The sequence below is a fragment of the Phascolarctos cinereus genome, unplaced genomic scaffold, assembly GCF_003287225.1.
Source record: "Phascolarctos cinereus isolate Bilbo 61053 unplaced genomic scaffold, phaCin_HiC Scaffold_3;HRSCAF=262, whole genome shotgun sequence".
Taxonomy (NCBI): Eukaryota; Metazoa; Chordata; class Mammalia; order Diprotodontia; family Phascolarctidae; genus Phascolarctos; species Phascolarctos cinereus.
Window position 1 is genome coordinate 193530854 of NW_027555736.1, and position 26815 is coordinate 193557668.

At 37.2% G+C, this 26815-nt stretch overlaps 1 protein-coding gene across 3 annotated transcripts in view; it reads right to left on the reverse strand.

Annotated features, from left to right (window-relative positions):
* Positions 1-26513, reverse strand: part of ARHGAP5 (Rho GTPase activating protein 5) — a 95594-nt gene extending 69081 nt beyond the window's left edge. The window contains exons 1-2 of one of the 3 annotated variants that reach the window (XM_078151396.1): positions 26434-26513; positions 10198-14079 (exon numbers count right to left, since the gene is read on the reverse strand). In XM_078151396.1, coding sequence (XP_078007522.1) covers positions 10198-13920 — 3723 coding nt within the window. In that variant the 5' untranslated portion in view covers positions 13921-14079; positions 26434-26513. Of the gene's footprint in view, positions 1-10197; positions 14080-26020; positions 26188-26433 lie in introns of those variants that run through there. The other 2 variants (XM_078151397.1, XM_021004273.2) reach the window with 2 other exon arrangements.
* Between the last annotated feature and the right edge of the window lie 302 nt (positions 26514-26815).

Genomic DNA, 26815 nt, shown 5'->3' on the forward strand with positions numbered 1-26815 from the left:
CCTTCAAGTCTAATAAAATTCCATCTTCTGCAAGAAAATGTCCCAGTCCCTTCTTAATGCTAGTGCCTTCCCTCTAAGTTTATACCATCAAGTTATCCTGTATATACCTAGTTTGTATATAGTAGATAAAAAAGAATGAAAAATTACCTATAGTTCTTTCCACGTTGGCTTAGCATCTAGAAACATAAATCAAGTCAACAATTTAAATTATTGCTTTTATTTCTCTCATCATCTGCAGCATCAGCTGATAATCATATTAGTATTTTTATTATTCATTAACTTTCCACATATATGTATATATACATATCTATGTGTATACACACAGACACACACACACACCCCTATGTTGCAAGATCCTAAAGAACAGAAAACTAATCTTAAATTTTACTGCATCCCCTGATAAGCCTAGGAAAGCAGAAGTGCTTTGTACAGAGTAGGTACTTATAAATCTAAGTTAAAAACAAATTTTAATCAGTGCATCACATCAAATTGGGTTTAGATCTATCAAAAGGCAGCCTTAAAATTTAACCTAAGCAGGAAAGGAGAAATTATCAGGAAAAAAAGATTGTCTACCAAGGCAGAGTTAATAAAAAGTGAATTCAATTCAAACTATTAAACGAACCCTACTATGGAAAGCAGAGTGGCCCAGCATATAAAGCTTTGGACTTGGAGTAAGAGAGTAGATTTCATTCTTACCACAACCACTTACTGACTTAGCCAATGTGACTTAGCCAAAGACAATCTAAGTCTGAGTTTTTTAATCTATAAAATGGAAATAATACCTAATTCACAAAGTTACTGTGAGAACCAAACGAAATAATGGAGAGAATGTGCTTCATAAACCTAAAATGGACATGTAAATGCCATATACTATATTTTATTATTAATATGCATAAAAGCAACACTATGCTTACCAGATTGGATAAGAACTATTATATCATAAGAACAGTTCCTCCTAAGAAACGTAACACAAAAAACACTTTCCCTTTTTCTTCCTATGGCTGGGGAAAACAATCTTTGTTGTATAAAAGAATTAACGAGCATTGGTCATAAGACAATTAATTACATTAAGCATGAGGGCTATTAGTTAAAAATCCAGTTCCATGAAATTTTGAAGTTAACTCTTCTAAAATGACTTCCAAGCTGGAACATGGTAATGCACATATTTATGCATGTATGTAGTTATGATAACAAAATAAAGTTTAAAGTTTCAAAAGGTAAGAATAATGTAGAAAATATGTAGCAAACAAAAACTGGAGAATAAAACCTGTAAGTAGAGGCAAAGGAACTGGATAAAAATGGCAAATCACTGTAGAATCTTTGCCAAGAAAAACCCAAATGGGCCCATGAAAAGTCACACACAACTGAAACAAATGAACAACCCCATAAGTATAAATTTAGCTTGCAAAGAAATCACATGCAACTCATATGCATCATATATGCAACAAATGACATCAATAATAAGATGGGTTATGATACAACAATAAGCAATAGGTGTCAAAAATTTCTCAAAACATAACCAAAAGTTATGAATTTCACTGACAACAAAAAGGATCTAAAAGGATCTAAATAAACACAATTTATTAGCTACTGAGACATATCATCAATCAAGCATCTACTATGGGGCAGACATGTGCTAGGCAATGAGGATATGAATATAAAAACTGAGACAATCATTACTATAAAGAAACTTATGTTCTATCAGGAGAAACAACATGTATACATATTATTGTGTGTATGTTATAATTATATATTAGATATAATAACTACACATTATTTTATACATTGTGTGATTATAAACAAAATAGTTACAGAATAAATTAAAAATAAATACAAGATAAGAAGGAAGGACACTTAACAGGTGGGGAGGATTAGGAAAGGATTTTTGTAGAAGTTGGTGCTTGAGCTACATCAAAAGAGAAGAAAGGGATTCATTCTATGAGGAGGAAGTGAAGGGGGATTGCATCCTAGCTATGAGGGACAGCCACTGATGCAAAGATGAGGGATGGGAGTACCTGCCTCATGTGAGAAAAACAAAAGAGGTCAGTTTAACTAAACCATAAGATTTCAAGAAGGGTAGTAATCTATAGATAGGATAGGTCCAGGTTGTAAAGGGCTTTTAACAGCCAAACAGAGGAGTTTATATTTTCTCCCAGAGGCAACAGGGAGCCCTGGGGCATTTGTTGAATAGAGGAGTGACAAAGTTAGATGGGCACTTAAGGAGAATCACGTTGGTAGCTTCATATAAGATACACTGGAGCAAAAAAAACAAATTAAGGCAAAAAGTGATAAGCGCCTCAACTAAGGTAGAAATTGTATGAGAAGGGGTTGGATATGAGATTGTAAAGGTAGACATGGAAAGAATTAACAACTGCCTGAATGTATGGGATGAGGAAACTGAGGAGGATGTGAGGTTGCACAGCTGCAAGACTGGAAGAAAGATGGTGCCCTTGCTAGAAATAGGAAAGTTTTTAAAGTGGGTTTGGGATATTCTGTTTGGTCACATTGCGTTTGAGATGCCTGCAGCAGAACATCCATTTTGAAATATCTAATTGGCAGCTGTTGCTTTGGGACAAAAGCTTAGGACAAAGACAAGAGCCAATTCTATACAGTTCGATACAAGTAATCTCAAGAGTCTTAATGTAGTTTTAAGTTTCAATACCTTAAACAGCTTTAAATTGTATCAAGACTTTTGAGAAACCCTGTATATGTGTTAGAGAGATAATTAAATCCTGAAGACAATAAGGTCATGAAGAATTAAATACAGAGAGAAGAAAAGAGAAGAGAACCAGGAAAGGCTAGTGTCAAGAAAACCCAGGTGAGAGTATCTTAGAAGAACATGTAGTCAACAATGACAAATGAAGTAGAGAGATCAAGAAGAATGAAGCCTGAGGGGCAAAATAAAATATCAGATTTAGCAATCAACAAACCACTTAAAGTAGCACCAGTAGACTGATAAGGTAGCAGACTGCACAGGGTTGAGCAATGAGCGACAGAAGAAGTGGAGACAAAAGGTGGAAGTAATGAGTACAGGTAGCTTTTTGCCGTAAGTTTGGCTTAGAAAGGAAAGATAATAGTGTTCACTAAAGTACATTCCCAAAGAAACCTTGGATTATCCTTCCCTACTATTTAGATGAATTAGAAACAGAAATGGTTAAACATGGGAGGATGGCCTAGATTTTAGGCCCTAGAATAAGAATTCTTATTTAAATTGCAATTTCTGGTATATACTGGTAATCAGCACAAATCCTCAGGAGCTTCTACCATTTCAACATTCACATATAAAATAAACAAAATGCATCTTGCTTCCTGAAGCAGCACCCCTAATTTATGTCAATGATATTCACTTCTATCTATAGACTTTCCTCTCCTATACTGCTGTTATTAAGCCATTCCATAGTATCACTCTGATCCAACACTTCCTCTATTTCCAAAAAAACTGTCATCACTTAATATGTAAATTTCTACAAGAGTATCCTGACTACAAAAGCATCTGTCTGTTTTCAGGCTTCCTCCCTGACTCGAAAAGCCACATTTATCATGTCACTCCTCCAACCAATTCACAGGATATCCAAGGTAAGTAGTTAGGAAATAAGGGTCCTGAAGGAGGTACAGTTTGGACTACAAGTACAGTATTGTCATATACAAAGGAGAGCTTCAAGGACAGTGATTCTTCTGAAATGTAGCATAATGGCTAAGAATGATAAGACATGATGAGAACTACTGAATGTCACTAGGATGACTGTGTATGTGTATAAAATATATATATGTATGTATATATATAATTGTTATATAATTCCATTGCACAAGGTGCTATGAATTCAAGTGAGACTGTACGTTCTTAGCTTGTGAATTAGTCTACAGATTAAAAATAGCAATGGTTCTGATTAAGTCTACATATTAGTATATGAACCCCATGACTGATCCTAGACTAACAAGCCATTTTTTATCATGTTCTCTACTTTGATCAATCTGATGTATTTCTGCACACACACTGGGTGCAACAGGCCTAAAAGATGAGCCTGCTGTTTGCTTTTCCGCCATTTAAACTTTTTTTCCTTGTGGAACCCCTTATGCTGCTTCACAGATGCCTACTGTGCCACAAAATAAGATAAATGCCAACTTAGAGGACCCTCCAGACTATCAGCACCTTAAAGGACTAACCTTACCATCAATGTTCTGATTCCTCACGCTATTTTTAACCTCTTTTATTTTGAACCATTTAATATCAATATCTGTATTTTTCTTCCTTCCGTTTGGGAAAGGGGCACGGGGCAGGCAGGCTGTGGGAGCTCCAGGTCTGTTATTTCATCCACATAACCAGTTTTCAACGTGGAAAATCTGTTACATATTAGGTGACTGAAGGCATGGAGAAGAGCATGTCTACAGTAAAGCTGAAAGTGGTCTATTGCACTGGTACAGTGGATAGAGTGCCATGCCTGGAGGGAGGAAGACTCATTTTCCCCAGCTCAAACCGGGCCTCAAACACTTACTAGCTGTGTGACCCTGAGCATGTCACTTAACCCTATTTGCTAACTTTGCTAAAGCTGTTAATTATTTCAAGTAGTTTTTCAGTTGATTCTCTAGGATTCTCCAAGTATACCATCATATCATCTGCAAAGAGTGATAGCTTTGTTTCTTCTTTGCCTATTCTAATTCCTTCCATTTCTGTTTCGTCTCTTATTGCTAAAGCTAACATTTATAGTACAACACTGAATAATGGTGGTGATAATGGACATCCTTGCTTCACCCCTGATCTGACCGGAAATGTTTCTAGCTTATCCCCATTACATATAATGCTTGCTGATGGTTTTAGATAGATGCTACTTATCATTTAAGGAAAACTACATTTATTCCTATGTTCTCCAGTGTTTTTAATAGGAATAGGTGCTGTATTTTGTCAAAGGCTTTTTTTTGGCATCTATTGAGATAATCATATGATTTAATTTTGTTATTGATATGGTTGATTATGATGACAGTTTTCCTAATACTGAACCAGCCCTGCATTCTTGGTATAAACTCCACTTGGTAACAGTGGATTACCCTCGTGTTAAGTTGTTATAAATTCTTTGTTAATATTTTATTTAAAATTTTGCATCTATATTCATTAAGGACATTGGTCTATAATTTTCTTTCTGTTTCAGTTCTTCCTGGTTTGGTATCAGCACCATATTTGTATCATAAAAAGAACTTGGTAGGACTCCTTCACCTATTTTTCCAAATAGTTTATATAGTATTAGAATTAATTGTTCTTTAAATGTTTGGTAGAATTCACTAGTAAATCCATCTGGCCCTGGAGATTTTTTTCTTAGGGACTTCATTAATGGCTTGTTCAATTTCTTTTTCTGAAATGGGGTTACTTAAGTATTTTATTTCCTCTTCTGTTAACCTGGGCAGTTTATATTTTTGTAAATATTCATTCATTTCCCTTAGAGTGTCAGATTTATTTGCATACAGTTGAGCGAAACAGCTCCTAATTATTGCTTTAATTTTCTCTTCATTGGTGGTAAATTCACTCTTTTCAGATTTGATAGTGGTAATTTGGTTCCTTTTTTAAAAATTTAATTAACCAAAGGTTTATCTATTTTATTGGTTTCTTCATAAAACCAGCTTACTTTTATTTATTAGGTCAATAGTTTTCTTAATTTCTATTTTATTAATCTCTCCTTTGATTTTCAGAATTTCTAATTTGGTATTTAATTGGGGATTTTTAATTTGTTCTTTTTCTAGCTTTTTTTAGATGCATGCCCAATTCATCAATCTCTTTCTCCATTTTATTTATGTAAGCATTTAGAGATATAAAAGTTCCCTAAAAACTGCTCTGGCTACATTCCAAAAGTTTTGGTATGATGTCTCATTATTGCCATTCTGTTGAATGAAGTTATTGTTTCTATAATTTGTTGTTTGACCCTTTCAAGCTTTAGGATTATTTAGTTTCCAACTAATTTTTAGTTTATCTTTCCATGGCCCTTTATTACCTTTACTAACAATTTAAACTCTATACATTAAGGCTAAATCAAGTCTCCTACAAAGCATTTATTCCCTTAAATATTCTATAATGTCCTTTACTTTATTTTGAATTTCCTTACTCTGTATACAGAAGCTGCTACTTTACTAGCATAAATTTGCTTTTACAGGCACATTACAAATAAACTAGCTAATAACCAGCTTCATTTCTTAATATCATGGAACTTTAACAACCTTCAGTGCTAGTGTCTTAACTTAAGTCTGTGCTCCATTCTGTTTGTTAAATATCAGAGATGTATTAAGTATTTATACAAACAACTCATTCACAAGGGTAGTGGAACCCTAATCAATAGCACTCTATTCACAGAGGTATGGAATTAATTCTTCCATATGGCTATTCAAAACACAAAAGGAAGAAAATAAAACAAACATTTTAAAAAGAATTTTTAGCCCAGTTTACATAAGTTCAAAGTTACCACCCACCGACTACGCTATCAACTGAAATAACTGAGTTAGGGGAATCTGGATCCTAAATTCACAGGTTCCAGCTCAGTTACTTCCCCAAATTCATATATTATATTAGGCCTCAGCATTGCTAAAAGATCTATTGCTCTGAGATCTTCCCCACACAGTTACAGATGGTTAGAGATGATAAATTAGGCAGAAGGGAGTGGAGGAAAGTGAACAATGTTCAAAATCAACTAAGAATAGTCATGTTTAGCTACATCTTAAACTAAGTTAAGGAATTCCTAGGGAAGAGAAAGTTCTTTTCCACTCTCCTTCCTATACATGGTTGTCTTTAGTTTTTGTCCTTAAGCTAGCCAATTCCACTGCCGGCTACAAGCGTTTGGAGTGTGTCCTATGCCTCTGAGGTTTCCATATCTCAGTTTGTTATAAGCAGTTATATGGCAGAGAGGATTTAGAGTGCTAAGCCTGGAGACAGGAAGACCCAAGTTCAAATCCAGCCTTAGACTAGCTGTATGACCCTATACAAGTCACTACATTTCTATCTGCTTCAGTATCCTCAACTGGAAAATAGGGATAATAATAGTATCTACATGTCAGAGATACTGCAAGGATCAAATGTGATGCTATTAACACTTAGCAAAATGCCTGGCAAGCAGTAAGCACTTAATACTTTTTCCATCCTTTTCAATACATCTTCAGACAGACCCATTCTACTACCTTCTGGTGTTTCTGTCAAGCTTGCTTTTACACTTTTATAGACCAAATGTCCGCCCAATAATTACCTTCCATTTATAATATTGTTGCTATGGAACTACTTCTTATAATGCTGTGGAAACCAATTAACATGCTTAGGAGAGGTGTGCCTGTATACCTCTTCAGTCATTCCTCACATGGGATGCTTCATCTCAGCAAAGCAACTTTATACGTTGCAAGAGAAGAAACCAAAGTTTCACCTCTCAAAATCCCTCTGCTATGATGACAGGCACATGGCATTAAACACACTCAACACGTGTTTAATGAAATGCCAATTATTTTACCCAAACTATCTCTAATCATTTTCCTACACAAGTTTAGCCTCCAAAGTTTTCTCCCTCTAACCTCTCCAATTTACAGATAAAATACCACGTATTTACACATGAAACACCACCTGCATAAGCAAAAAGCCTTCTACAGGTAAATTTTATAGAAAGAAGAGTAAATAGGTTCCACTGTGTCAACATATATACTATGTCACATTTCAACATTTTAAATGCATGTTGAACCATCTATATAATATGGCACAAGAATCATGAAGGTTTTCTATACTATCCTGACATTGCCTCCATTATAATTATACCATCTTGAGCTACACAGTGAGTACTGACTGCAGACTTGAACACACATTAAGATGCAGCAAAACTGACATTTTTATAAGTGTAAATATAAAATAAGTGGTCTACAAAGTCTTTTTTGCTCTTGCTGAACTGGTGCTGTGACCATAAGTTTGAGGGCCACTAAAGTAGCTTGACCTATTAGACAAAAATATTTACCCAAGAAAAGTCAATCCTGTCAATTCTCTTTCACAGCTTAAATACTAATATCAGGGGGGAAAAGGACAAATATATGTAGATGGCAATACCAGTGTAGAAAAATAAGTTGGGTAGGCTGGTGATAGAAATAGAAAACTCTCGAGAGTAACTTTAAAATTACTCCTGGAAAGCCTGACTACAAGTTCAATCCAAATATAAGTGAGAAAAGAATTAGAACTAAAAGAAAGTTACAAGCAATTAAAATGTGAATACACATGCATTTATCACCACAGAAAAATGTCCAAGAGCATCATTACTTTGGAGGAAAAAAAAAAGTCTTTATCCACTGCCCTCAAGGCCTTGTAAGATGGGATTTTTTTTAAAAAAGGGTAAAGAATTAGTTTAGAATGTTTTGGTAAAGAGATGAGAACAATGAGTTAATTACTAGAGAAAGAGATTATGGCTGTTTGGGAAATGATAGGAACTAATAGGTTAGATGGGTCAAATTATAGCTAGAATTAGGGGCAAAGTGACCAGACAGAGAGAGGGAAGTGATGGTAGTTGAGAATGAATAAAAATGACCTAAGCATAAGTAGGCATTTTATTGGGGGGAAAAAAAAAAGGTCAAGGTCAAAACAATTTTTCAAAAAATAAAATTTTTTAATACTCCTAATCTTAAGATGATCAATAATTGCCACAAATAAAAGGGTATGTACCAGGCATTAGCAAAAAGTTACTGAAAACTGTAAATCAGAGAAAATTATATTTATTTTATAGGAATGCCTGCATGCACATTCCAAATATCTGCATTTCAATTAATTTAATTAGGTTTGATAAGCAGAAGACAATCTGGGCAAACATTTTTATTCAGATTCTAATACAACTGCTCAAGACATTATCATCATCATCAGAATCTCTTTACAGAGTTCACCAACCTAACAAATTCTTTAAGAATTATTTTTTGTTACCCATCATCACCTGTATATATACACTCCCAAGCCAAAAGTAATTAGGCCAGGACAAAAATAAACACCAAATTCTGAAAAATAAATTTTAATAAAAATTAAAATTATGACCTAAAGTGTTCATACCATATACTGTCAGGCCCCTGTTTACCACCAATGTATAAATCATCCCTTTGTACTAAGTAAATGTAAAACACATAAAAATTTTATGTGACTAAACTTTTTAAACCTTTCAGCCTACCCATAGTGTTATCATACATTCTACATTCAATACACTGCCTGAAAAAAGGGGAAAACAATCAAACCTGAGAAAAATAAAAACATCTCTGAAGTAGCATTTGTGTTCTAGAATAAATGGCAACAGGAAAGAATAAATTAACTGGGACAGCAATCAGCACGTGACATTAAAAGGTCACAGTCACCACAGAAAGTTTAAAGGTTACGTCCACAAACTTTGGCTTTAAAATATATTTAAAGGTTCTTTTCATTAACACAAACATATGGCATAAAATTGTACTAAGTGGAAAATACAACATTCAATTCAATAAACACTTACTGCAAACCTCTGTGTGCAAGGCATTATATTACATTCTTAAAAAAAGAGAGAGAGAGAGGAAGGATGGAAAGACAGAAGGAAGATGGAGGGAGGAGGTGGTATGCTCCCATTTATCTTAAAGCAAATAGGAAAATTACCTACACTGCCTCTTATTTGGGGCCCTAAAGGCTACTTCTATAATGTACAGAGTACAAACAATTCTACCCACCTGGAACAGGGGTGTGTACGAGAGACAGAAACAGAAGATAAAATCAAATTATCATTCAAATAAAAGAAAGAAACCACAATTACTAACAGCAAGCAGTGAGGAATCTGCGGCCTCAAAGCTACAAGTGGCCCTCTAGGTCCTCAAGTGTGGCCCCTTGTTCTGTGAAGTTTAGATTCTGTAAAAAGGCTACACTTGAGGGCCACATATGGCCTCAAGGCCACAGGTTCCCCACCCTTGTACTAACCAATGCCAATAAATGGAATAAAATAATAACTCACCCAATTAAAATAACACATTCAAAAGATTGTAAACTGTTTAAGTGTGAACTGAAAGATTCAAAAAGGCTACTCGCTAAACACCTGACAAATAATAGTAAAATTTCTCATAAATACAAATGCTACACTAGCAATAAGTTGGGGTAATTTATCAAATCCAGTGCCTTTTAAAATTATATACATCTATCTAAAATAAAAACTCGGACAACACTGAAATCTTAAAACTTTTTTTAAATTTTTAAATAATTACCTTTTTATCTTCCTTTACTTTGTGTGTTTTCTTCTTCATTTTTTTATCATCCAATTCCTGATCTGAAGTAATAGCAGGGTTATCAATGCCACCCTTCCAGGTTTCCACAGGAGAAAGGAGTGGATCTTCCTCACTTCCTCGATGCCTTCCTTTTCTTTTTGTTTTAGAAGTGGTAAAGGCCTCATCATCACTTGCATCTGAATGTGTTCTCCTATAGTATGATTTGGCTTTGCTGAATAATGTCTTTGACTTGTATTTGTATTTTGAAGGCCTCCGCTCCCCGTGACTCTTTGATGTTCTATCAGAAAATCCATTTTCTTCATCTCCCTGGGCATTATTTACAAACGAGTTTCTAACTTTAATAATTCGATTCTGACTGTCATCGGGGACAACATAGATCTCATCAGAATAGCACTTCTGTTTAAAAATGCTGTCAATAGGTTCTGCGTAGTTATCTGAGGAATCCATATCTTCAGGATGCGCCAAAGGAACTCGAGAGGTTTGTTTTCTTGGGTTTTTACCAATTCCAGCTTCAATTGTCTTTAAAAGATTTGGATCCAATTTTTTTACATTTGTCTTAGGTACAATTGGTTTGGGTTTTATTGGTGGAGGCACTTTATGATTTCTTTCATGATCATGGCAATTTGGGGTACTATGAATTGGGTATTCATTTCCTTCTAAATCTAAACGATACTTGGAACGGTCACTAGGTGTTGGAAGCAACTGAACATCATCCCCAATTGGACTATAAGGTGGTGGTGCTTCAGTATCATCTTCTGAATCAATATAGCCAGTATAGGAAAAAGAACACTCTCTGGGAGATGGAAGGAAAACATCCTCATTGTGATGTGTTGACTCTCTGGTACTGTCAGACAAATAGGAATTTTCTATCATATTTTTTTTCTCTAAAACATCACTGAAGAACAATGTAAAAACCTCAGTTTGCCGGTGATACTGAGATAAAGAATACAATGCCGTAAATTTAGCAGTAATCTCAGTTGCTATGTGCTCTCCTTCAGTCATTAACTCCTTAATAGCCTCATTCTCAAAAAAATCTGCCTGGCTGTCAGTAACTGCCACCAACTGTACTGGAATAGTATCTTGAACTTCTGAAAGAAATGCTCGGAGCATTCCCATGGATGCTTTCCTTTTGGCAGAGTAAACTAATATGTATCCATGGACCAGTTCATCCTTCCTTACTCCAATTGAAGAATGATAAGACAATATCGTAATCTGTATTCGTCTTCTTTTTTCACCAATGATTTTGTCAAGCATCAAAGAGTTATTCTGTCCAGCTTGAGCAGCACTACAAGCATGAGAGTCAAGAAATGGTGAAAGAATAAGATCCACACTAAATGGATCACCACACATGGCACACATGACAATTCTCAGGTCAGCTTCAGATATATCTTTGTTGGTGGGAACAGGGCTTACCACATCCAAATTGCGTTTAACTGATTCCAATACTCCCCTAAGAGCTTGTTTTATTTGAGCCTCATTAAATTTACGAGGGTATGTACCAGCAGGTACATCTACAAAAGGACACTGTAGCTTGTTTGCCAACTGCTGCCCTTGATGCCTGAGAATAGGTAAATTTTTGCTAACACTGTCCCTCTGATTAGCCAATATTAACGTAAATGGAAGGTTAGCCATATATTTATCTCTCCTAATCTGTGAAGCTTCAGTTCTTATTTTTCCAATGAAGTCCCCAATAAAACTAAGTGATTCAATAGAGTTAAACACACAGAAACATCCATGTGGCTTAAAGGCAGCATTCCATAATTGACTCAAAAGGTAAGGCGACTTGGAATCCACTGGTCGAAGATCTAGTTCATATATTTTTCCATCTAAGGCATATTCATCATCAGTAGACTGTGTCCTTATCTCATTTGCTAATTCTTGTGCAAGGCCATCCTTTCCCAAAATAAAAAGATTAACTTTATCTATATTAGCACTATCATGGTACAAACGTAAGCGACCATGATCCAACTGTAAAAGACTATTAGCAAGTAGTTGCTCTACTTTCAGGTCCATGCAATTCTGACCACTAAGACAGGTTTCTTTAGTGGGATGATAAACAAACCCTATATGTTTAAGTAGAAGGGACTCTCGATCAGGTGCAAGTTTCTGTAAAGCTTTATATCTGGGTTCTTCACTTAAAACTGTGTGAATTTCACTCATCTTATCTGAACTGGGTGTTGCATTAAGATCCAGGTCATAAAAAAGTTCAGAATGTTCAAAAAGCATTTCCTGAAACTCCTCTTTGGCTTTCTCAACTATTTCTCGCTGATGCCTACTATATACCTCTTTGCTATCAGCCTCAGTGATGTATTTAAAGGCTTCATCCTCCATTACAAAACACATAACCTCTTCCCAGGGTTGTCCAGGTGAAATGAACTGAATTTTTTCCAGAGTTTTCTTGAATTTTTCCTTCATTTCCACCCTCCTCTTCTCAGATATTAGATGCTGGACATGATTCTGGTAGACTTTTTCAGCTTCCAAAGTGCTAAGGAGGTCAAATGGAATCCGCCTATCATTCACTTTGTCTATGTGGTCAGTTTCATCCCAAGGTGTTTTTTCTAACACCACAAAACACAATGGGAATTCCGTTCGTGTTTCCATTAATTTTAGGGCTTCTGACCAGGTCAAATGTTCAATCTCTTCAAGATTTGGAAGAAGAGTGTTAAAAGCTCTAGGCAGTGTATTGATATATTCTTCTCGTCTTTTTCTTATATGTTCTTGTTTGAGTTGCTCTATGTGTTTTGAAAATGTATTTCTGGCCTTTCGTGTTCCCTCTAAGTTTATATACTCTTCATAATCAGGATGATTTTTTAATTTATTACTAACAGTTTTCCAAGTTGCATGATAATCTCTCACAGTTTGCACAAGTTTTTCAAATTTATCTGTTGCTGTGACAACAAGTTGTCTCTGTGTTTTATAAGCATCCAGATAGGGAATAATTTTAGGTTTGCCACGGGTTTTATCTAACATTTGTACCAGTGCAGTGAAACATGTCTCAACGTTGACATTAAATCGTGCTGAAGTTTCTACCACAATGAGGTTCTTTTTGTTTGAAGCAAATGCCTGAACCTCTCGAAGATAATGATCTACACATTCATCACATTTAGTTGCTGCTATTATTATAGGTTTTTTTGATTTTGAGAGCTGTATATATAGGTTATTCACAAACTTAAGTTGATCATCAAACTTCCTATTGCATCCCTGACTTACATCAATGCATAATAAAAACCCATCTACACTGAGTTTCCCTTCAGGCATTTGTTTCTGATCAAAGTCTTGCTCCAAGCCTAACTGATCAGTGCAAATGTACATCAGTTTTTCTGCTGACTGCAACTTGGATGCAGCTGCACGTTTTATATATGGTTGCAAATTCGTACTCCGATGAGGCAAGAAAGTCTGATCATCAATGAACTCAGTTTGTTCAATGACATGGATTTTACATTCTATTCCATCTTCACCACTTTGTGTTATGTCACCCCAGTACAAAAAGTGATCATTGTTGACTACTCGTCCTCCAAAGTCAATTGTACTAAGCACAGAGGTATGCTCAGGATAATATTCATCTGCTTTGGAACGCACAAATCTATTGCACAAACATGACTTTCCAACGCCACAGTTACCTTTGTCCTTTTCAGTCCCAGATAATCCTACTACACTGATAGCATAGGAGGGAGGACGAGGTTCTTTGTTTTTTGCCATCATAACGCTCTTCTCATCCTTCTACATTCACCAAGGTAACCAGATGTATTGCTCATTCTGAAAACATTCCACAAAAATACAGATCTTCAATTTCAGAACTATACTGTATTTTCCTCATTTCTGTACAGAAAGCAGGTCTTCAAGATTATATGGATCATCTTCCTAGAGAAGAGAAAAAAAAGTCAATTCTTAAAGTAATTTACTACATAAAATGTAGCTGCTCAATACAAAGCAAATCATCAATTCCAGTTTAACAATATTGTCTGACTAATTCTTTTTGTGTTTTATACATAACAGTGAGCTTAGTAAAGGGGAAGGGGCTCTGGACTCGGAAGATGAGAATTCAAATCCTGCTTCATCTACTTGTTAGCTATGTGATATTGGGTTTATCACACCTCTCTTAGTTTCAACTTTCTCATTTGCAAAATAGGTATACTGCTACATACAGACTATCTACCTCAGAGGTCTATATTAAAAATTAAATGAGAAACTGGTTTTGCAATCACTGAATCTTTTAGCAGAGTGTTATTACTATCTGTTACTAGACTTCACTGGCTCAAATAAAAGATTATCTTAAATTAATTTTAAAATTAGTCTCATGTAAAACAACAAATTTTCTTGCTGTTATTTGCTTAAGGAAAAATAAAATTTTGTTTGCTAATGTTCTTGACCCTTGAGATTTACAGTTTAACAGCCCCTTCTCTACTTTTTAACTTTCCAAGGTTTTGAGCTATTACTAATAATTAAAATATTCCTGATAACACCTTCCAAGCCAGATCTGGGAGAAAAGTATTGGGTTAGAAGTCTGAATATCTAGGTTTGAATCTTGGCTTTTTCTGCCACTTATTAGCTATGCGACCCTGAGTAAGCCATTTAACCCCTCTGGGCCTCCATTTTCTCATGTGTAAAATTTAAGACTAGATAACTTCAGAGGTCCCTTCCAGTTCAATCTACAATCCTATGACCTATTCTATCCAATTCACGAGTTACAGAGCTTCATAAAACCGGCACTCTAACAAAAGGGCCAGTATTTCCTCTAAAACCTAGATCAAAGTTCTTCACAACAGTACGTACACATTAGGCAGTGACTGAATGGTAACTCTGATGAGAAAATCATATGCAGCCATGCTAAGGGAGCAAAGAAAAGAAGTAGAAGCCACTCAGCTCCAAGTCAGTTAATGTAAGGTAAGTAGTATTCTTAAGTTTTCCTTTTCTTTTTAAAGAAAGCACCTCACTTTATCAAGTCAACACTGAAAATTTTCATTTTCTAAAATTCCTTAAACATAACTTTAAATGGTAAAAAAAAAAAGTTACATTATACAGAAGAGGTTTTATTTATAATACCCCACTTGTCTGGCTGTCAAATTTCTTGAAATCTCAACTATCTAGAAAACAACCCAAAATCTTCAAGCCCAAAATTAGCTGTCACAAAGTCCATGTTCTTTACTCCTTTGAAAGAGGTATGAAGAACAACTACATCCTGCCTTACAACTGTACAAGATGAGGGTTCTGATTCAATAAACTTGGCCATCCTAAGTTATAACAGTATATTAGAAACGATTAAGTATGGATAGGTTGCAAGAGGAACATACACTGACAACAATGAGAAATAACAGCTAGATAGCAAGGTGATATATAAAAGCTATAAAAATCAGAGAATTAGACATTTAAAACAGTCTGGACTAATTCTGTACAGAAAAGGAAACAGGGCCTCCAATATACACAGGTGAATACTTCCTGAGAATATTATTTATTGTTTAGTCGTTTTCAGTCCTGTTTAACTCTTCATGGGGTTTTCTTGGCAAAGGTACTGTAGTGGTTTGCCATTTCCTTCTCTAGCTCATTTTATAGATGAGGAAACTGAGGTAAACAAGGTTAAGAGTCTTGCCCAGGGTCACATAGCTAGTGTCTGAGGCCAGGATTGAATTTAGGAAGATAATCATCTTAACTCCGGGAACCCTGGCACTCTATCCACTGTGCCACATAACTTCCTGAAGACATTGTAGTAAGGTACAATTCTATAAAGGATGCCTGCTCAAATGAAGTCAATACGTAGCTTGGATTTTGAGGAAACTTATAACTACTCCAATGTAAAATAATATCAGAAAAAGAGAGGAAACTATTTTTAAATTCACCTTAATGTGGTTCTATCTACTATCCATTTCTTTACAATAGTCTTTTAGAGGACCTAGAAAAAATTTTTTTTAAGATTTATTAAGAATTTGAAGATTCAACTGACAGTAACAAGTTCTCTTTCCCTCTTACCTCCTAATAACAACTGTTATTTAAAACAGCAGGTGTTATTTAAGGCAACATTTTATCCTGTGCTTCTAAAATATTGCACTAAAACAGTATTGTCCAAATTATGTTCCAAGGATCACTGATGTACTATGTAATAATATAAATGGGGATCCTGAGAGAATAACTCTGTTGGCCATTTATTTTTCTCTAAAATACTATATATAAAATTATATAGGTATCAAAGGAACTTATGTGCAGAAATTTGGGAAGCATGAATAAGACTTAATTACCTAAAATTTCCCTACTCTCCTTATGCTCCGACCAATATTTATGGGTTGCATCAACTTTTCAAGACCAGAAATGTTCCATGGCCAAAGTATTTCAGGAAATGCTATACCAAGAAATACAAGAAACGACATACAATGTAAATGTTTAAAGATGTCAACTGAATACTATCTTTAAGTAATCATATGACAGTTTATCTTAATGTGGTACCCAGGAGTTGGTGGATTTTTTTTTCTTATGCTCATTTACAATGTTTAAGGAAACAATTAATTTTCAAAAAGGTCAGTGAATATAACCTGAAATACAGCCTCAATTAAAAATATTTTGGGATATTTCAATAATAATAACTAGCGTCATATAACACCTGCTATGTGCCAGGCACTGTGCTGTTTTTTAAAATATTATCTTATTACTTTAAAAACAAGTCATTTTTGCAATTTAAAATGTGAAGACAGGTAATTTTTAAGGCACAAATACATAGAATATTTTCTATTTCCAAGGCCTAATTAACAGACTATAAAGAAGAGATGCAACTGAGAAGTTAAATGCTCCCATCTCTGACAAATAAAATACTTTTATTGCAAATATCAAAGGAACTCAGAACCAAGTTCAAATCCAAACTTGGCTACATATTGAACAATTAACCAAATGAGATTATCTAGCACAAATGAAGCCTACAGTTTTGATACAATATATCCTTAGGTTGCTAATTTCAATGAAATACAGTATAGTAAACATTTTAAGGTTTATTTTTTAAAACCTATCCATAGCCTGAAAATAATTAAATAATTCAGCATAAGACTGTTCTGTTACATATACTTTCCTAATGAGATAATAAAATGTAAGGCTTGTACCACAACCAGAGTTATAAGGTTGGAAGACTAGCTCAAATAGTACCTCTTCCAAGAAGCCTTCCCTGATAATCACCTCAACTGGTAATGACTTTCTCTTCCACCACAAACCCCCTAAAGAACTCTGTACTTTTCTTTAAGTATTTATTTACAAATTTAATATCTAGTAATGTGCCATATTCCCCTACCAATCTTTATGCACCCTAAGAAAATGGGCAATTGCCTAACCAAATTTTGCCTAACAAACACAGTGCTCTGCACACAATAGATAATAAATGCCTGCTGAACTAAAGTGCCATCTCCCCCCATCTCCACCTTAAGCATCTCACACTAAACCCTAGCCTAGAAATGAGATCAGGAAACAAAAAAACCATGAAAGTCTATTTCACATGTTTAAAACTTTTAGTTCTTAATTTTAGGCAAGTCAAAGTCTACATATTCAAAAAACTTTAAAAGTATCAGTTAAGACTCTCTAGATTAGGTCATCTTGCTCTGTGACTTTAGAACCAGATTTATTATCAACTTTCAACATGTGACCATTATATATCCATTCGAATTTAGTGGATTATAATAGAAATGAGGAGTACCTTGACAAGCATTAGACCTCATGAGTATAGCTGACCTAAAACAAATGCTCTTACTCTAGATTCAAACTGCAATCTATCTTGGTGATGTAATGTTTCTGAGACCTTACTCTGAAAGACCTTTAAAAAAAAAAAAGGCTGTTGCAAACCTTTCATATTTTCATAAACACATTTTATATTATTGATGGTGAAAAAAAGAAAAATAACATCATTTCACTTAAGCTATCATTCTTGGCAAGCAATAAACTAGTTGAGAGGCATGTGGCACAGTGGATAAGGCACTAAACTTGGAGTCAGGAAGGTAGTGGTTCAAGTACATTAGATGCTCACTAGCAACGTGACCCGGGGCAATTCACTTAACCTCTGTGCCTCAATTTCTTCATCCATAAGATAAAGGCTGGATTCAATGATCTTTTAAGGTTCATTTTAGCTCTAAATCTATGAACATGATTCTAAATAAGTCAAATTCACGTAGTAGGTATTCAGAGAATACAGAGGTCTGGTAGAGATTTCATGGAAAAATAATACGAAACGCATCTCTGAGTAGCAGAGGAATAGAAACTAAAAAAAGGTGAAGAGAAAGGTAGGAAATTGCACAGGGAAAAATCCAGGGAACAAGGATGAGTTGTATGGGACAAAATAAAGAGAATCAGCTGAATAGTTGGGGAGTAGTAAGAAAAAGATTCAACATGAAGGGTAAGCCAAGATTATAGAACTATGAAAGCCACAGAGAAGAACTTGGAATGTAGAAGATAAAAAGGTTCTTACAGGGAGTATGATGGATGGATTGGAAAGGGAGGGACTAGACAGAGGAAGGGAGAGTGTGAACTCGAACACCACTGACAGGAAAGAGCAAATTTAAGAAGTAATAAAAATTATAATAATGACTGACATTTGTCTAACACATGACTATTTACAAACTGCTTTATATACTTACTCATCTGATCTTCACAACAAGTCTGTGACTTAACACAAGAATTAACCACATTTTAAAGATGAGGAAACAGAAACTCGGGGAGGCTTAAGGTTGTACACAGCTAACTGGCAGAATAGGGCTGCATACCAAAATCCTTTGAATCCAAATTAAGAAAGGCTGGCCTAGTGTAGGTGTATTGGCCCTTGACCTGTGTTTTGCAGCAAACTTGACATTTTAAGAGGTGGAGGTGATAGAAGCCTGAACTAGGGAAGGCCAAGTATAAGTGAAAAGAAACAGATGGATCTGAGACAACTGACAGGATATGAAGAATGAAGAGAGTAAGAGTCAGGGATGATTTCCAAAGTTTCAAAACTAGGTGACAGGGCAAACCAGTCTTAAACAGCAATTGGAAGTTTGAAGGTAAAGGGTGAAACGTACTGAAACCATTGGTAATGTGAGACAAGGGTTCTGGAGGGAGGTTAGGACTGGATTTCTGTCATCCATATAGAGATAACTGAAGGTGTAGATGTTGATAAGATCACAGCAAGGCAGAAAGTGTATATATAGAGAGAAATATGTCCCAGGCCAGATTGTTGGTGGGACTAACCGACAGGAATAGGTCAGAGAGAAGAGTCACAGAAGCCAAAGGAAGACAGTGTCCAGCAGAAGAGGATGGTCAGGGACAGACAGATGGCGTAGCAGATAGAGCTCCAGTCCTGGAGTCAGGAGGACCTGAGTTCAAATTCAGCCTCAGACACTTGACTCTCATTAGCTGTGTGACACTAGGCAAGCCACTTAACCCCAACTGCCTCACCAAAAAAAGGAAAAAAAAAAAGAAGAGGAGGAGGATGGTCAACATTGTCAAAAGGTCAAGTAGAAGAAGAGCAAATTCAAATTTAAATTATTCTTAATAGTACCAGTTAAATTGCCTGCTCACACCTCTTCTATTGTTATCCTGGAGGGTTATTAAAAGCTTGTATTGTAATTTAGCTTTTCTTGTGTTTATACTTGATCTCCAACCAGATTACAAGGTCCTAGAGGAAAGTACCCACACACCACAGCACCTAAAATAGTACTTACTATTCATGGCACTACTGAGGACACGGACATGACAGGTGAACAAGTGTTTGTTCCTTTAATTCAAGAATGAATTAAAACTAATTTTGAGCTAGAAGAAAGAAATTTAAAACTAAAAATATTTTTGTTTGCTGATAATTAAGTTCATAAGGAATTTTTATTTATTGCATGGGTTATTTTTAAATTAAAGATATAAAGCTGAGTGATTAACTACAAAAGGCATACTCAAGAGTTTTTAAATCTAAAGCTCACTGATCATCAAATCATACATTTTAAACTAGGAGGAACATTGGCCACTGCCTAGTACAAAGCTCTTATTTTACACGTGAGGAAATTGAGTCCCAGAGGTTATATAACTTGCCCACAGCACTCAGCTGCAGAGCAGGATTCAAACTCAGGCTCTTTGTCTCCAACTTCATAGGACTTTCTAGCATACCATTTCAATTTCCCCTTGTACTAATTATAGTTCAAACCTGTAAGATATGATATGCAGCAAATTTTAACTGATTTAGGTAACTAATTTAATATGTTGCAAATGTGAATGAAATGGTAAAAGCCAATCTAAAAATTACAAATTACCTAAAACATCCAAATTACTCAATATTTCAGACTTAACAGTAAAGTGATACATTTCTTATTTACTTGTTTTTAAGGGAGGGTATGGATGGGGGAGGTGTATGTGTATGTATGCATAACATATGTGTGTGCTATTAATATATCCGGTATTATTAAGGAATTCCTGAATTAAAAATTATCAATAAATTGGGCACCCAATGCTGATTTTTTTGAGCCAAGGAACCCATGAAACCGACAAAAAATACAAAATAGCCCTAAGTCCAACACTGTTCCCACCCTTACCAAAATTACAAAGGCAGTAAGGCAGAAAAGGGGGCAGAAGATGCCAAGAATCACATTTCTTCAACCACCTACAAACTTTGATTTAAACTTCTGTAAGCAAGGTGCCATCTTTTGGTCAATAACCATGCTGACACACTAATGGATGAAGTGAACCACAGCTTATACTGAGATTCTCCTTTTAAATGAAATTGAAATACAAACTCAAGAGAAAGGAACATGAGTTCAATTATCTGAACATACATGATTCTACATCCCTATTCCTACTTTCCTTAATGCCTGCTGGACATCTCAAGACTGGGTTGTCCTTTAGGTACCTCAAACTCAAAATATTACAAAAATGGCACTCATTATCTTCCAAATTAACCACTCCTACTCCCAATCCATCTCTACTCCAAATTTCCCTATTTCATTTGAGGCACCACCATCCTTCTAGTTCTCTGTGTTTGAAACTTTTGAGTCATTCTCAATAATCCTCCCTCATCTCCTAAATCTACTCAGATGTCAAGACAGGCAACAATATCTCTTATCTATAACCCATTCTCTTCAATGATAGTCACCATTCTAGTTCAATCCCCCATCAGCTCTCATAGGAACTACTATCACTGCAAAAGCCTCCAAGTTACACTCTCATTTCTAGTCTTTACTTCTCCAATTCATCCTGCACAAAGCTGCCAAAATTATACTCCTAAATTAGCAACAGTGAAACTGCTGGGCTCAAAAGCTTTCAATGGCTCCCTGATGCCACTAAAATTTCAAAAATACTTCTGTACTTGACATTTAAAGTCCTTCACAATATGGATCCAGACTATTTTTCTAGGCTTAATTCACACTAGGCCCCTCCCCCAAGATTCATTTACATTTCAGTCAAAGTGGCCTCTCTGCTATTACCTACACTCAGCATTCTATCTCTCATCAAAGGGACTCTGAGCAAGTCACTTAGCCTACTGCCTCAGTTTCATTAATTGTAACATGGGGATTGTAAGACCACCTACCTACCAGGAAGAGTTGTGGTAAGGATCAAACAAGATAATATTTGTAAAACCCTTAGAACAGTGCCTTGAAGGCACTATAAAAATGCTTATTCCTTTCCCCTTATCTGTCAATGCAGAGATTATCACCTCATAGACAGAATGTATGCTCGTACGCGCTTCTGCCTTTTCGAACCCTAGGTTCTTTCAAAGTTCAATTTACTTGTCACCTCCTAAAGGAAGCCTTACCTGATCTCCCAGTTATTAGTGCTGTCCCTCATCAAATTTTATATCTGTATTGTAGATGTTTATAAACAATTAACTGGAGAAAGTATACTCAAACTTCAGAGTGTGCATCTATATATTCACAATACATAAATGCACACGGATACATATACATATATACACATGCATATACTCATTTGCTTAAATGTAATATCCCATATCTATTTATATCTGTATCTATATATATGGAGTTTCTTTACATACTTCTTCCAGTATAAGGTAAATTGCTTGGGTAGGGCTATTTTTGGTTTTGCTTTTGTATCCCCAACACCTAGCACAGTACCCTGAACACAGCAGGTGCTAAATACTTGTACTGGATGGAAAGTCTCCAACCAGTAAAGCAAATCCTCTAGGGAAGAAATGGGATGAGAATTACACAGGCAACACTGCACAGTGGAAAGAATGCTAATCTAAGGTCAAGTACCAACTCTGACACATAGCAGCAGCTAGTATTGCAAAGGATAAGAGTGCTGGGCCTGGAAACAGGAAGAACTGAATTCGAATCTGGACTGTGTGAGCCTGGGCAAGTCCCTTAATATTTATTTGCCTCAGTTTCCTCAACTGTAAAATGGGGAAAATAAATAGTACCTACTTCACAAGGTTGTTGTGAGGATCAAATGAGATATATGTTTAAAAACATGTTTAGCACAGTGCCTATCACATTGTAGATGCTATATAAATGTTTATTCCCTTTCCCCTCTCCTACTCTGTAACCTTGGGGGGGAGGGAGCCTTGACCTTTCCTGTTACGTAAAATGAAGGTGCTGAACTAAATAACTTTTATGGTCCCTTCCAGTTCTGTATCCATAAGTAGGATTATTAGAGGATAAATAAGGGTTCAATTTCAAACTGCATTGGTGGAGGGAGTACCCAGCACAGATCCAAAGTATCAAAGTAAAGTTACAAAATGCTTCTTCATTTTACCGAAGAACTCAGCACAGTGTTCCTTTATGACTTTCACTAAGATCCTTTTAAATATGATTCATAAAAAAAACTTTTTAGGTATGAAACTGTCATATCATGAAAACTATATGTCAATATTATAATTTTTTTAAACTGCCAATTAAACAAATTTGGCTACCTAAAATCCTTTAAGAATGAAGAATGTTTATTTTACTACCATGTACCTTAATGGAGGTTAAAAAAAAGTGATAAAATTAGATTTTGCAAGAAAGAGTTCTTAAAACAATATTTCTAAAAAATGAGTCATTAACTCAAACTGGACTTCCAAATTGGAATATCGAAATAGATATCAACTTGGTATTTTCGCAGAAATTTTAAGTACCTGGTAAGATTTCACACAAGGCAAGTCTCTTCCAACCCATCAGAGAGCTTGAACCCCTTTAATATTAAAAAAATAATTTCAGCAGTCATCATATGAATGTGGTCATAATCATAAATTGAAAATTAACATATATTTTAAGTGAAATTTCTACAAACACTGCTGATATCTTCTCACACAGACTCAACCTCTCCTGGGCACTTGTTTCTGTATATATCCTATCTCACCTATTAGATATTTGTAAACACCTTGAGAAGCATGATTTGATTGCTTTTTTTTTTTCATCTTTACTTACACCCAGGGAGTGCTTAGCACAATGCCCTACACACAGTAGATATACTTAGTAAATGTTAAAATGGATACTGTTCAATGAAAAATTTAAGATTATATATGTCAACTTTTGACTATTTTACTAGTCAGTGAGAATTTCATAAGCTTAGAAAACATCTATTTCAACACCATTTTTTAGATGAGAAAACTGAAGCCCAGGTCTTATAAGTAATTTATTTAAAGACATTTTACAAGCCAGATCTACCCTGAGAATTACCGTTCAAAAGGGCTTACAGTGTTTAAGGAGCCTAGACTAAGTATTAAGATTTCTCAAACTTAACAAAAAACTTAGTCATCGGATTTTTGTAAATTGAAAATCAGTTTCAATTCCAAACAATGAATGTAAATAAAGTGATCTCATTTTAACCAATTTCAATCCTCCCACTTTCACTTACAAGGTAAAAAGCAAAGAATTAAATCTCAAGTGAAACACGATGTACCAATACTGTCTGTGAAACTTTTTTTTAAAGATATGACTTCAAAACATTTAGGATAAACAGTATGAAAGAATTAGGATACTATTTTAAAAATGCCTTATATTAAAATGCCTTTAAGAAGGCATTTTAAATATGGCCACATTTCAGATGAAAAGAATTTCCTACCTATAAAAATATAAAATGCTTTCCTCTTGAAACTCAGTAATTATGTTATCAGAGTAATGCAATATAATAGGCTGAATTAAATGACAACTATATTGTCTTTCAATCAACTCATTTTTTTCTTGTTGCCTTCAACCAGAGGATAAAATCAGAACAACGCTATTACTTGATAACCAGAAAAGTTTGGGGCATTTTGTTTTGTCTTGTTTTTGCACTCTCAGATTTTTTAACGTGACCTTGCAGATGTCTCTTACTTTTTTTGTTCTCCACTTTACCTTATCTGTCCCTCTCCTTTGTAATGCTTCTGGATATAAGTAATTTGGGTAGACATTGGACAGGTGATACAAACTCATAAAGGGTAAAACACTGTAATTTAAAGACTGCCTAACAGGCCAGATGTATATACTAAGCGCCCATACATTTGTGACCCTCTGCTTGGTATAGCAGAAAGACTCCCAGAATCCCTTAATTCAAGAAGGAACTCAAGTCACCACCCCCTAATTTTCTCTTTCTGTAAATTCAGGTTTTTGTTTTTTGGATTCTTATTATAAAGGAAGGAAGAAGAGACACCTGTTGAAGATATTAACAAGGTTTAGTACAGGGAAGCCTTTGACAGGCTAAGAAGAACATCTTTTAAAAAATGTTGCCACTGTTGCCTTGCTAAACATCACAAAGTAAAACCAAATTATCTGAGAGAATGTAAACTTCAAAGTTCGTGCACACACCCACCTACAGGCCTATTGTGGTCTAGGTTTAAAACACTTCGCTCCCATTTAAATATATCCAACACCCAGGTTTTATAGGAAAAAAGAGTGTAAGCTTCTCCCTTTCAACTTTCTCATAATTTTTCTAAGCGTCCTAAGAGCTACCTTCTCCATCACTACCTTTCTACCTCGTCTACAACATTCTCCAGACTCCACCTCACAAGCATTTCTAATAATGCTAAGGGAAAGGGGGAGGGGGATGGGTAAGTGTGTATGTATTTAATGTGTGTATAAGTGTGCGCGCGCTCCCGCGCGGTCTCCCAACCCTCCCCCCCAATACTTATTCTTTAGTGAAAACCAAGGACTGGGAGTCCAGAGGTTATTCTCGTAGAAACTGAAATGCTGCGCCGGGTTGGGAGTTGTGTTCAATGATAGCACCTAGTGTTTGGGGTAGCGTAGCCCAAACTTCTCTCGCTCTCTCCCTCCGAACCCCAAAAGCCAGGGAATTCGAAGAGAAGGAAAATGGGAAGAGGTGTGGGGGGAGGGGGAAATGCACGGGAGTAAAAGTGAAAGGGCTGCTCACTCCAAGAAGGGATTAAGTTCCGAGCCGAGATTCCGTTTCAGCTGACAAGCCCCCACCCCACCCCCCTTTTTTCTAACCCTCCTTCCAGGTGGAACTCGTTAGCAGCGGCGGCCCCAAGAAGCCAGGGAGGGAAGAGGGGAGAGACACCGCCACCTTCCTCCTCCCTCCCCCGAGCGCCGCCCGCCACCAGGGCCCGGGAGCTGCGGGGAGCGAAAACTGGAAGCTGGAGGGAGGAAGCCGGCTCCAGCCTCCCCCAACTCCCAGGCCGGCCGGCCGGCCTGCCCGTGTGCGCCGCCGTCACCTGGGGGGCAGCAGCGGCTCTCGCTGCCCTTCACACTCGCCGTCTCCCGCCCCCGACCCCCGATCGCACTTTCCCCCCACTCCCCTTGCCCCCCGGCCTGGAAGGGGAGGGCTCGGAGGGGAAGGGGGGGCAACCCCTGGAACTGGCTGCAACCGGCGGCCACAGCGGCGGTGGCCGCCGGGCTTGAGTGCGGAGAGGGGGCGACCCTGACCAGGCCCCGGGGATAAGAGAAGGTCCTACCTAACACGGTCGGTCTCCTCCGCCTCCTCCTCAAAGGTAGCAGCCCCGGCGGCGGCGGCGGCGGCAGGGGTGGCGGCGGCAGCAGCGGCGACATTCCTGGGGAGAGCTCACGCCGCCGCCGCCGCCTCCTCCTCCTCCTCCTCCTCCACCACTCTCCGCTCGCCTCCCAGCAGCGCCGGCCGCCGCGTCCCTCCAGGCACCCACCCTCCCCCCTTCCACGCCCCAAATCTCCACGCCCGGCCGCGGCTGGGTCGTCGTCCTCTCTCTCTCTCTCTCTCTCTCCCTCCCCCCCCACAATCCCCTCCGCCCGTCGCAGCCTGCCCACCGGCCGGCCGCCGCGCTGGGCTCAGTAATGGCGGCCGCTCTGGCTCCCTCTCGCTGACGGTTCTCGCTCCCTCTCTCCCGAACTTTACCTCAGCATCTCTCCCAGCGCGCACCGCCGCCGGAACGCGCGCGCGCACAGCCCCACACCCGGAGCGGAGGCGCCGCCGCGGCTCCAAGCTCGCGCGCGCGCGCGCCCTCGCGTCCCGCTCCCCCCACTCCCCCCGCCCGCAGCAGTCCTTCACCTCCCAACACCTCCCTTCCCTCCTCCTGCTTCTCTCCCAGTTTAGCCCCGCCCTGGTCCTCGTCTCCCGGGAGCCAGGGAAGGCGCGAGCTAGCCAGGGGGGAGGGGAGCGGATGGGGGAGCCTAGATCTTGCCCCCCCACTTCGAGCTCCCCCATTGGTTTCTGAATCCCCCCCCTCCCTTTCTTCCTCACTTTACCCTGTTCATTGGCTCTCTCGCCTACTCCATTC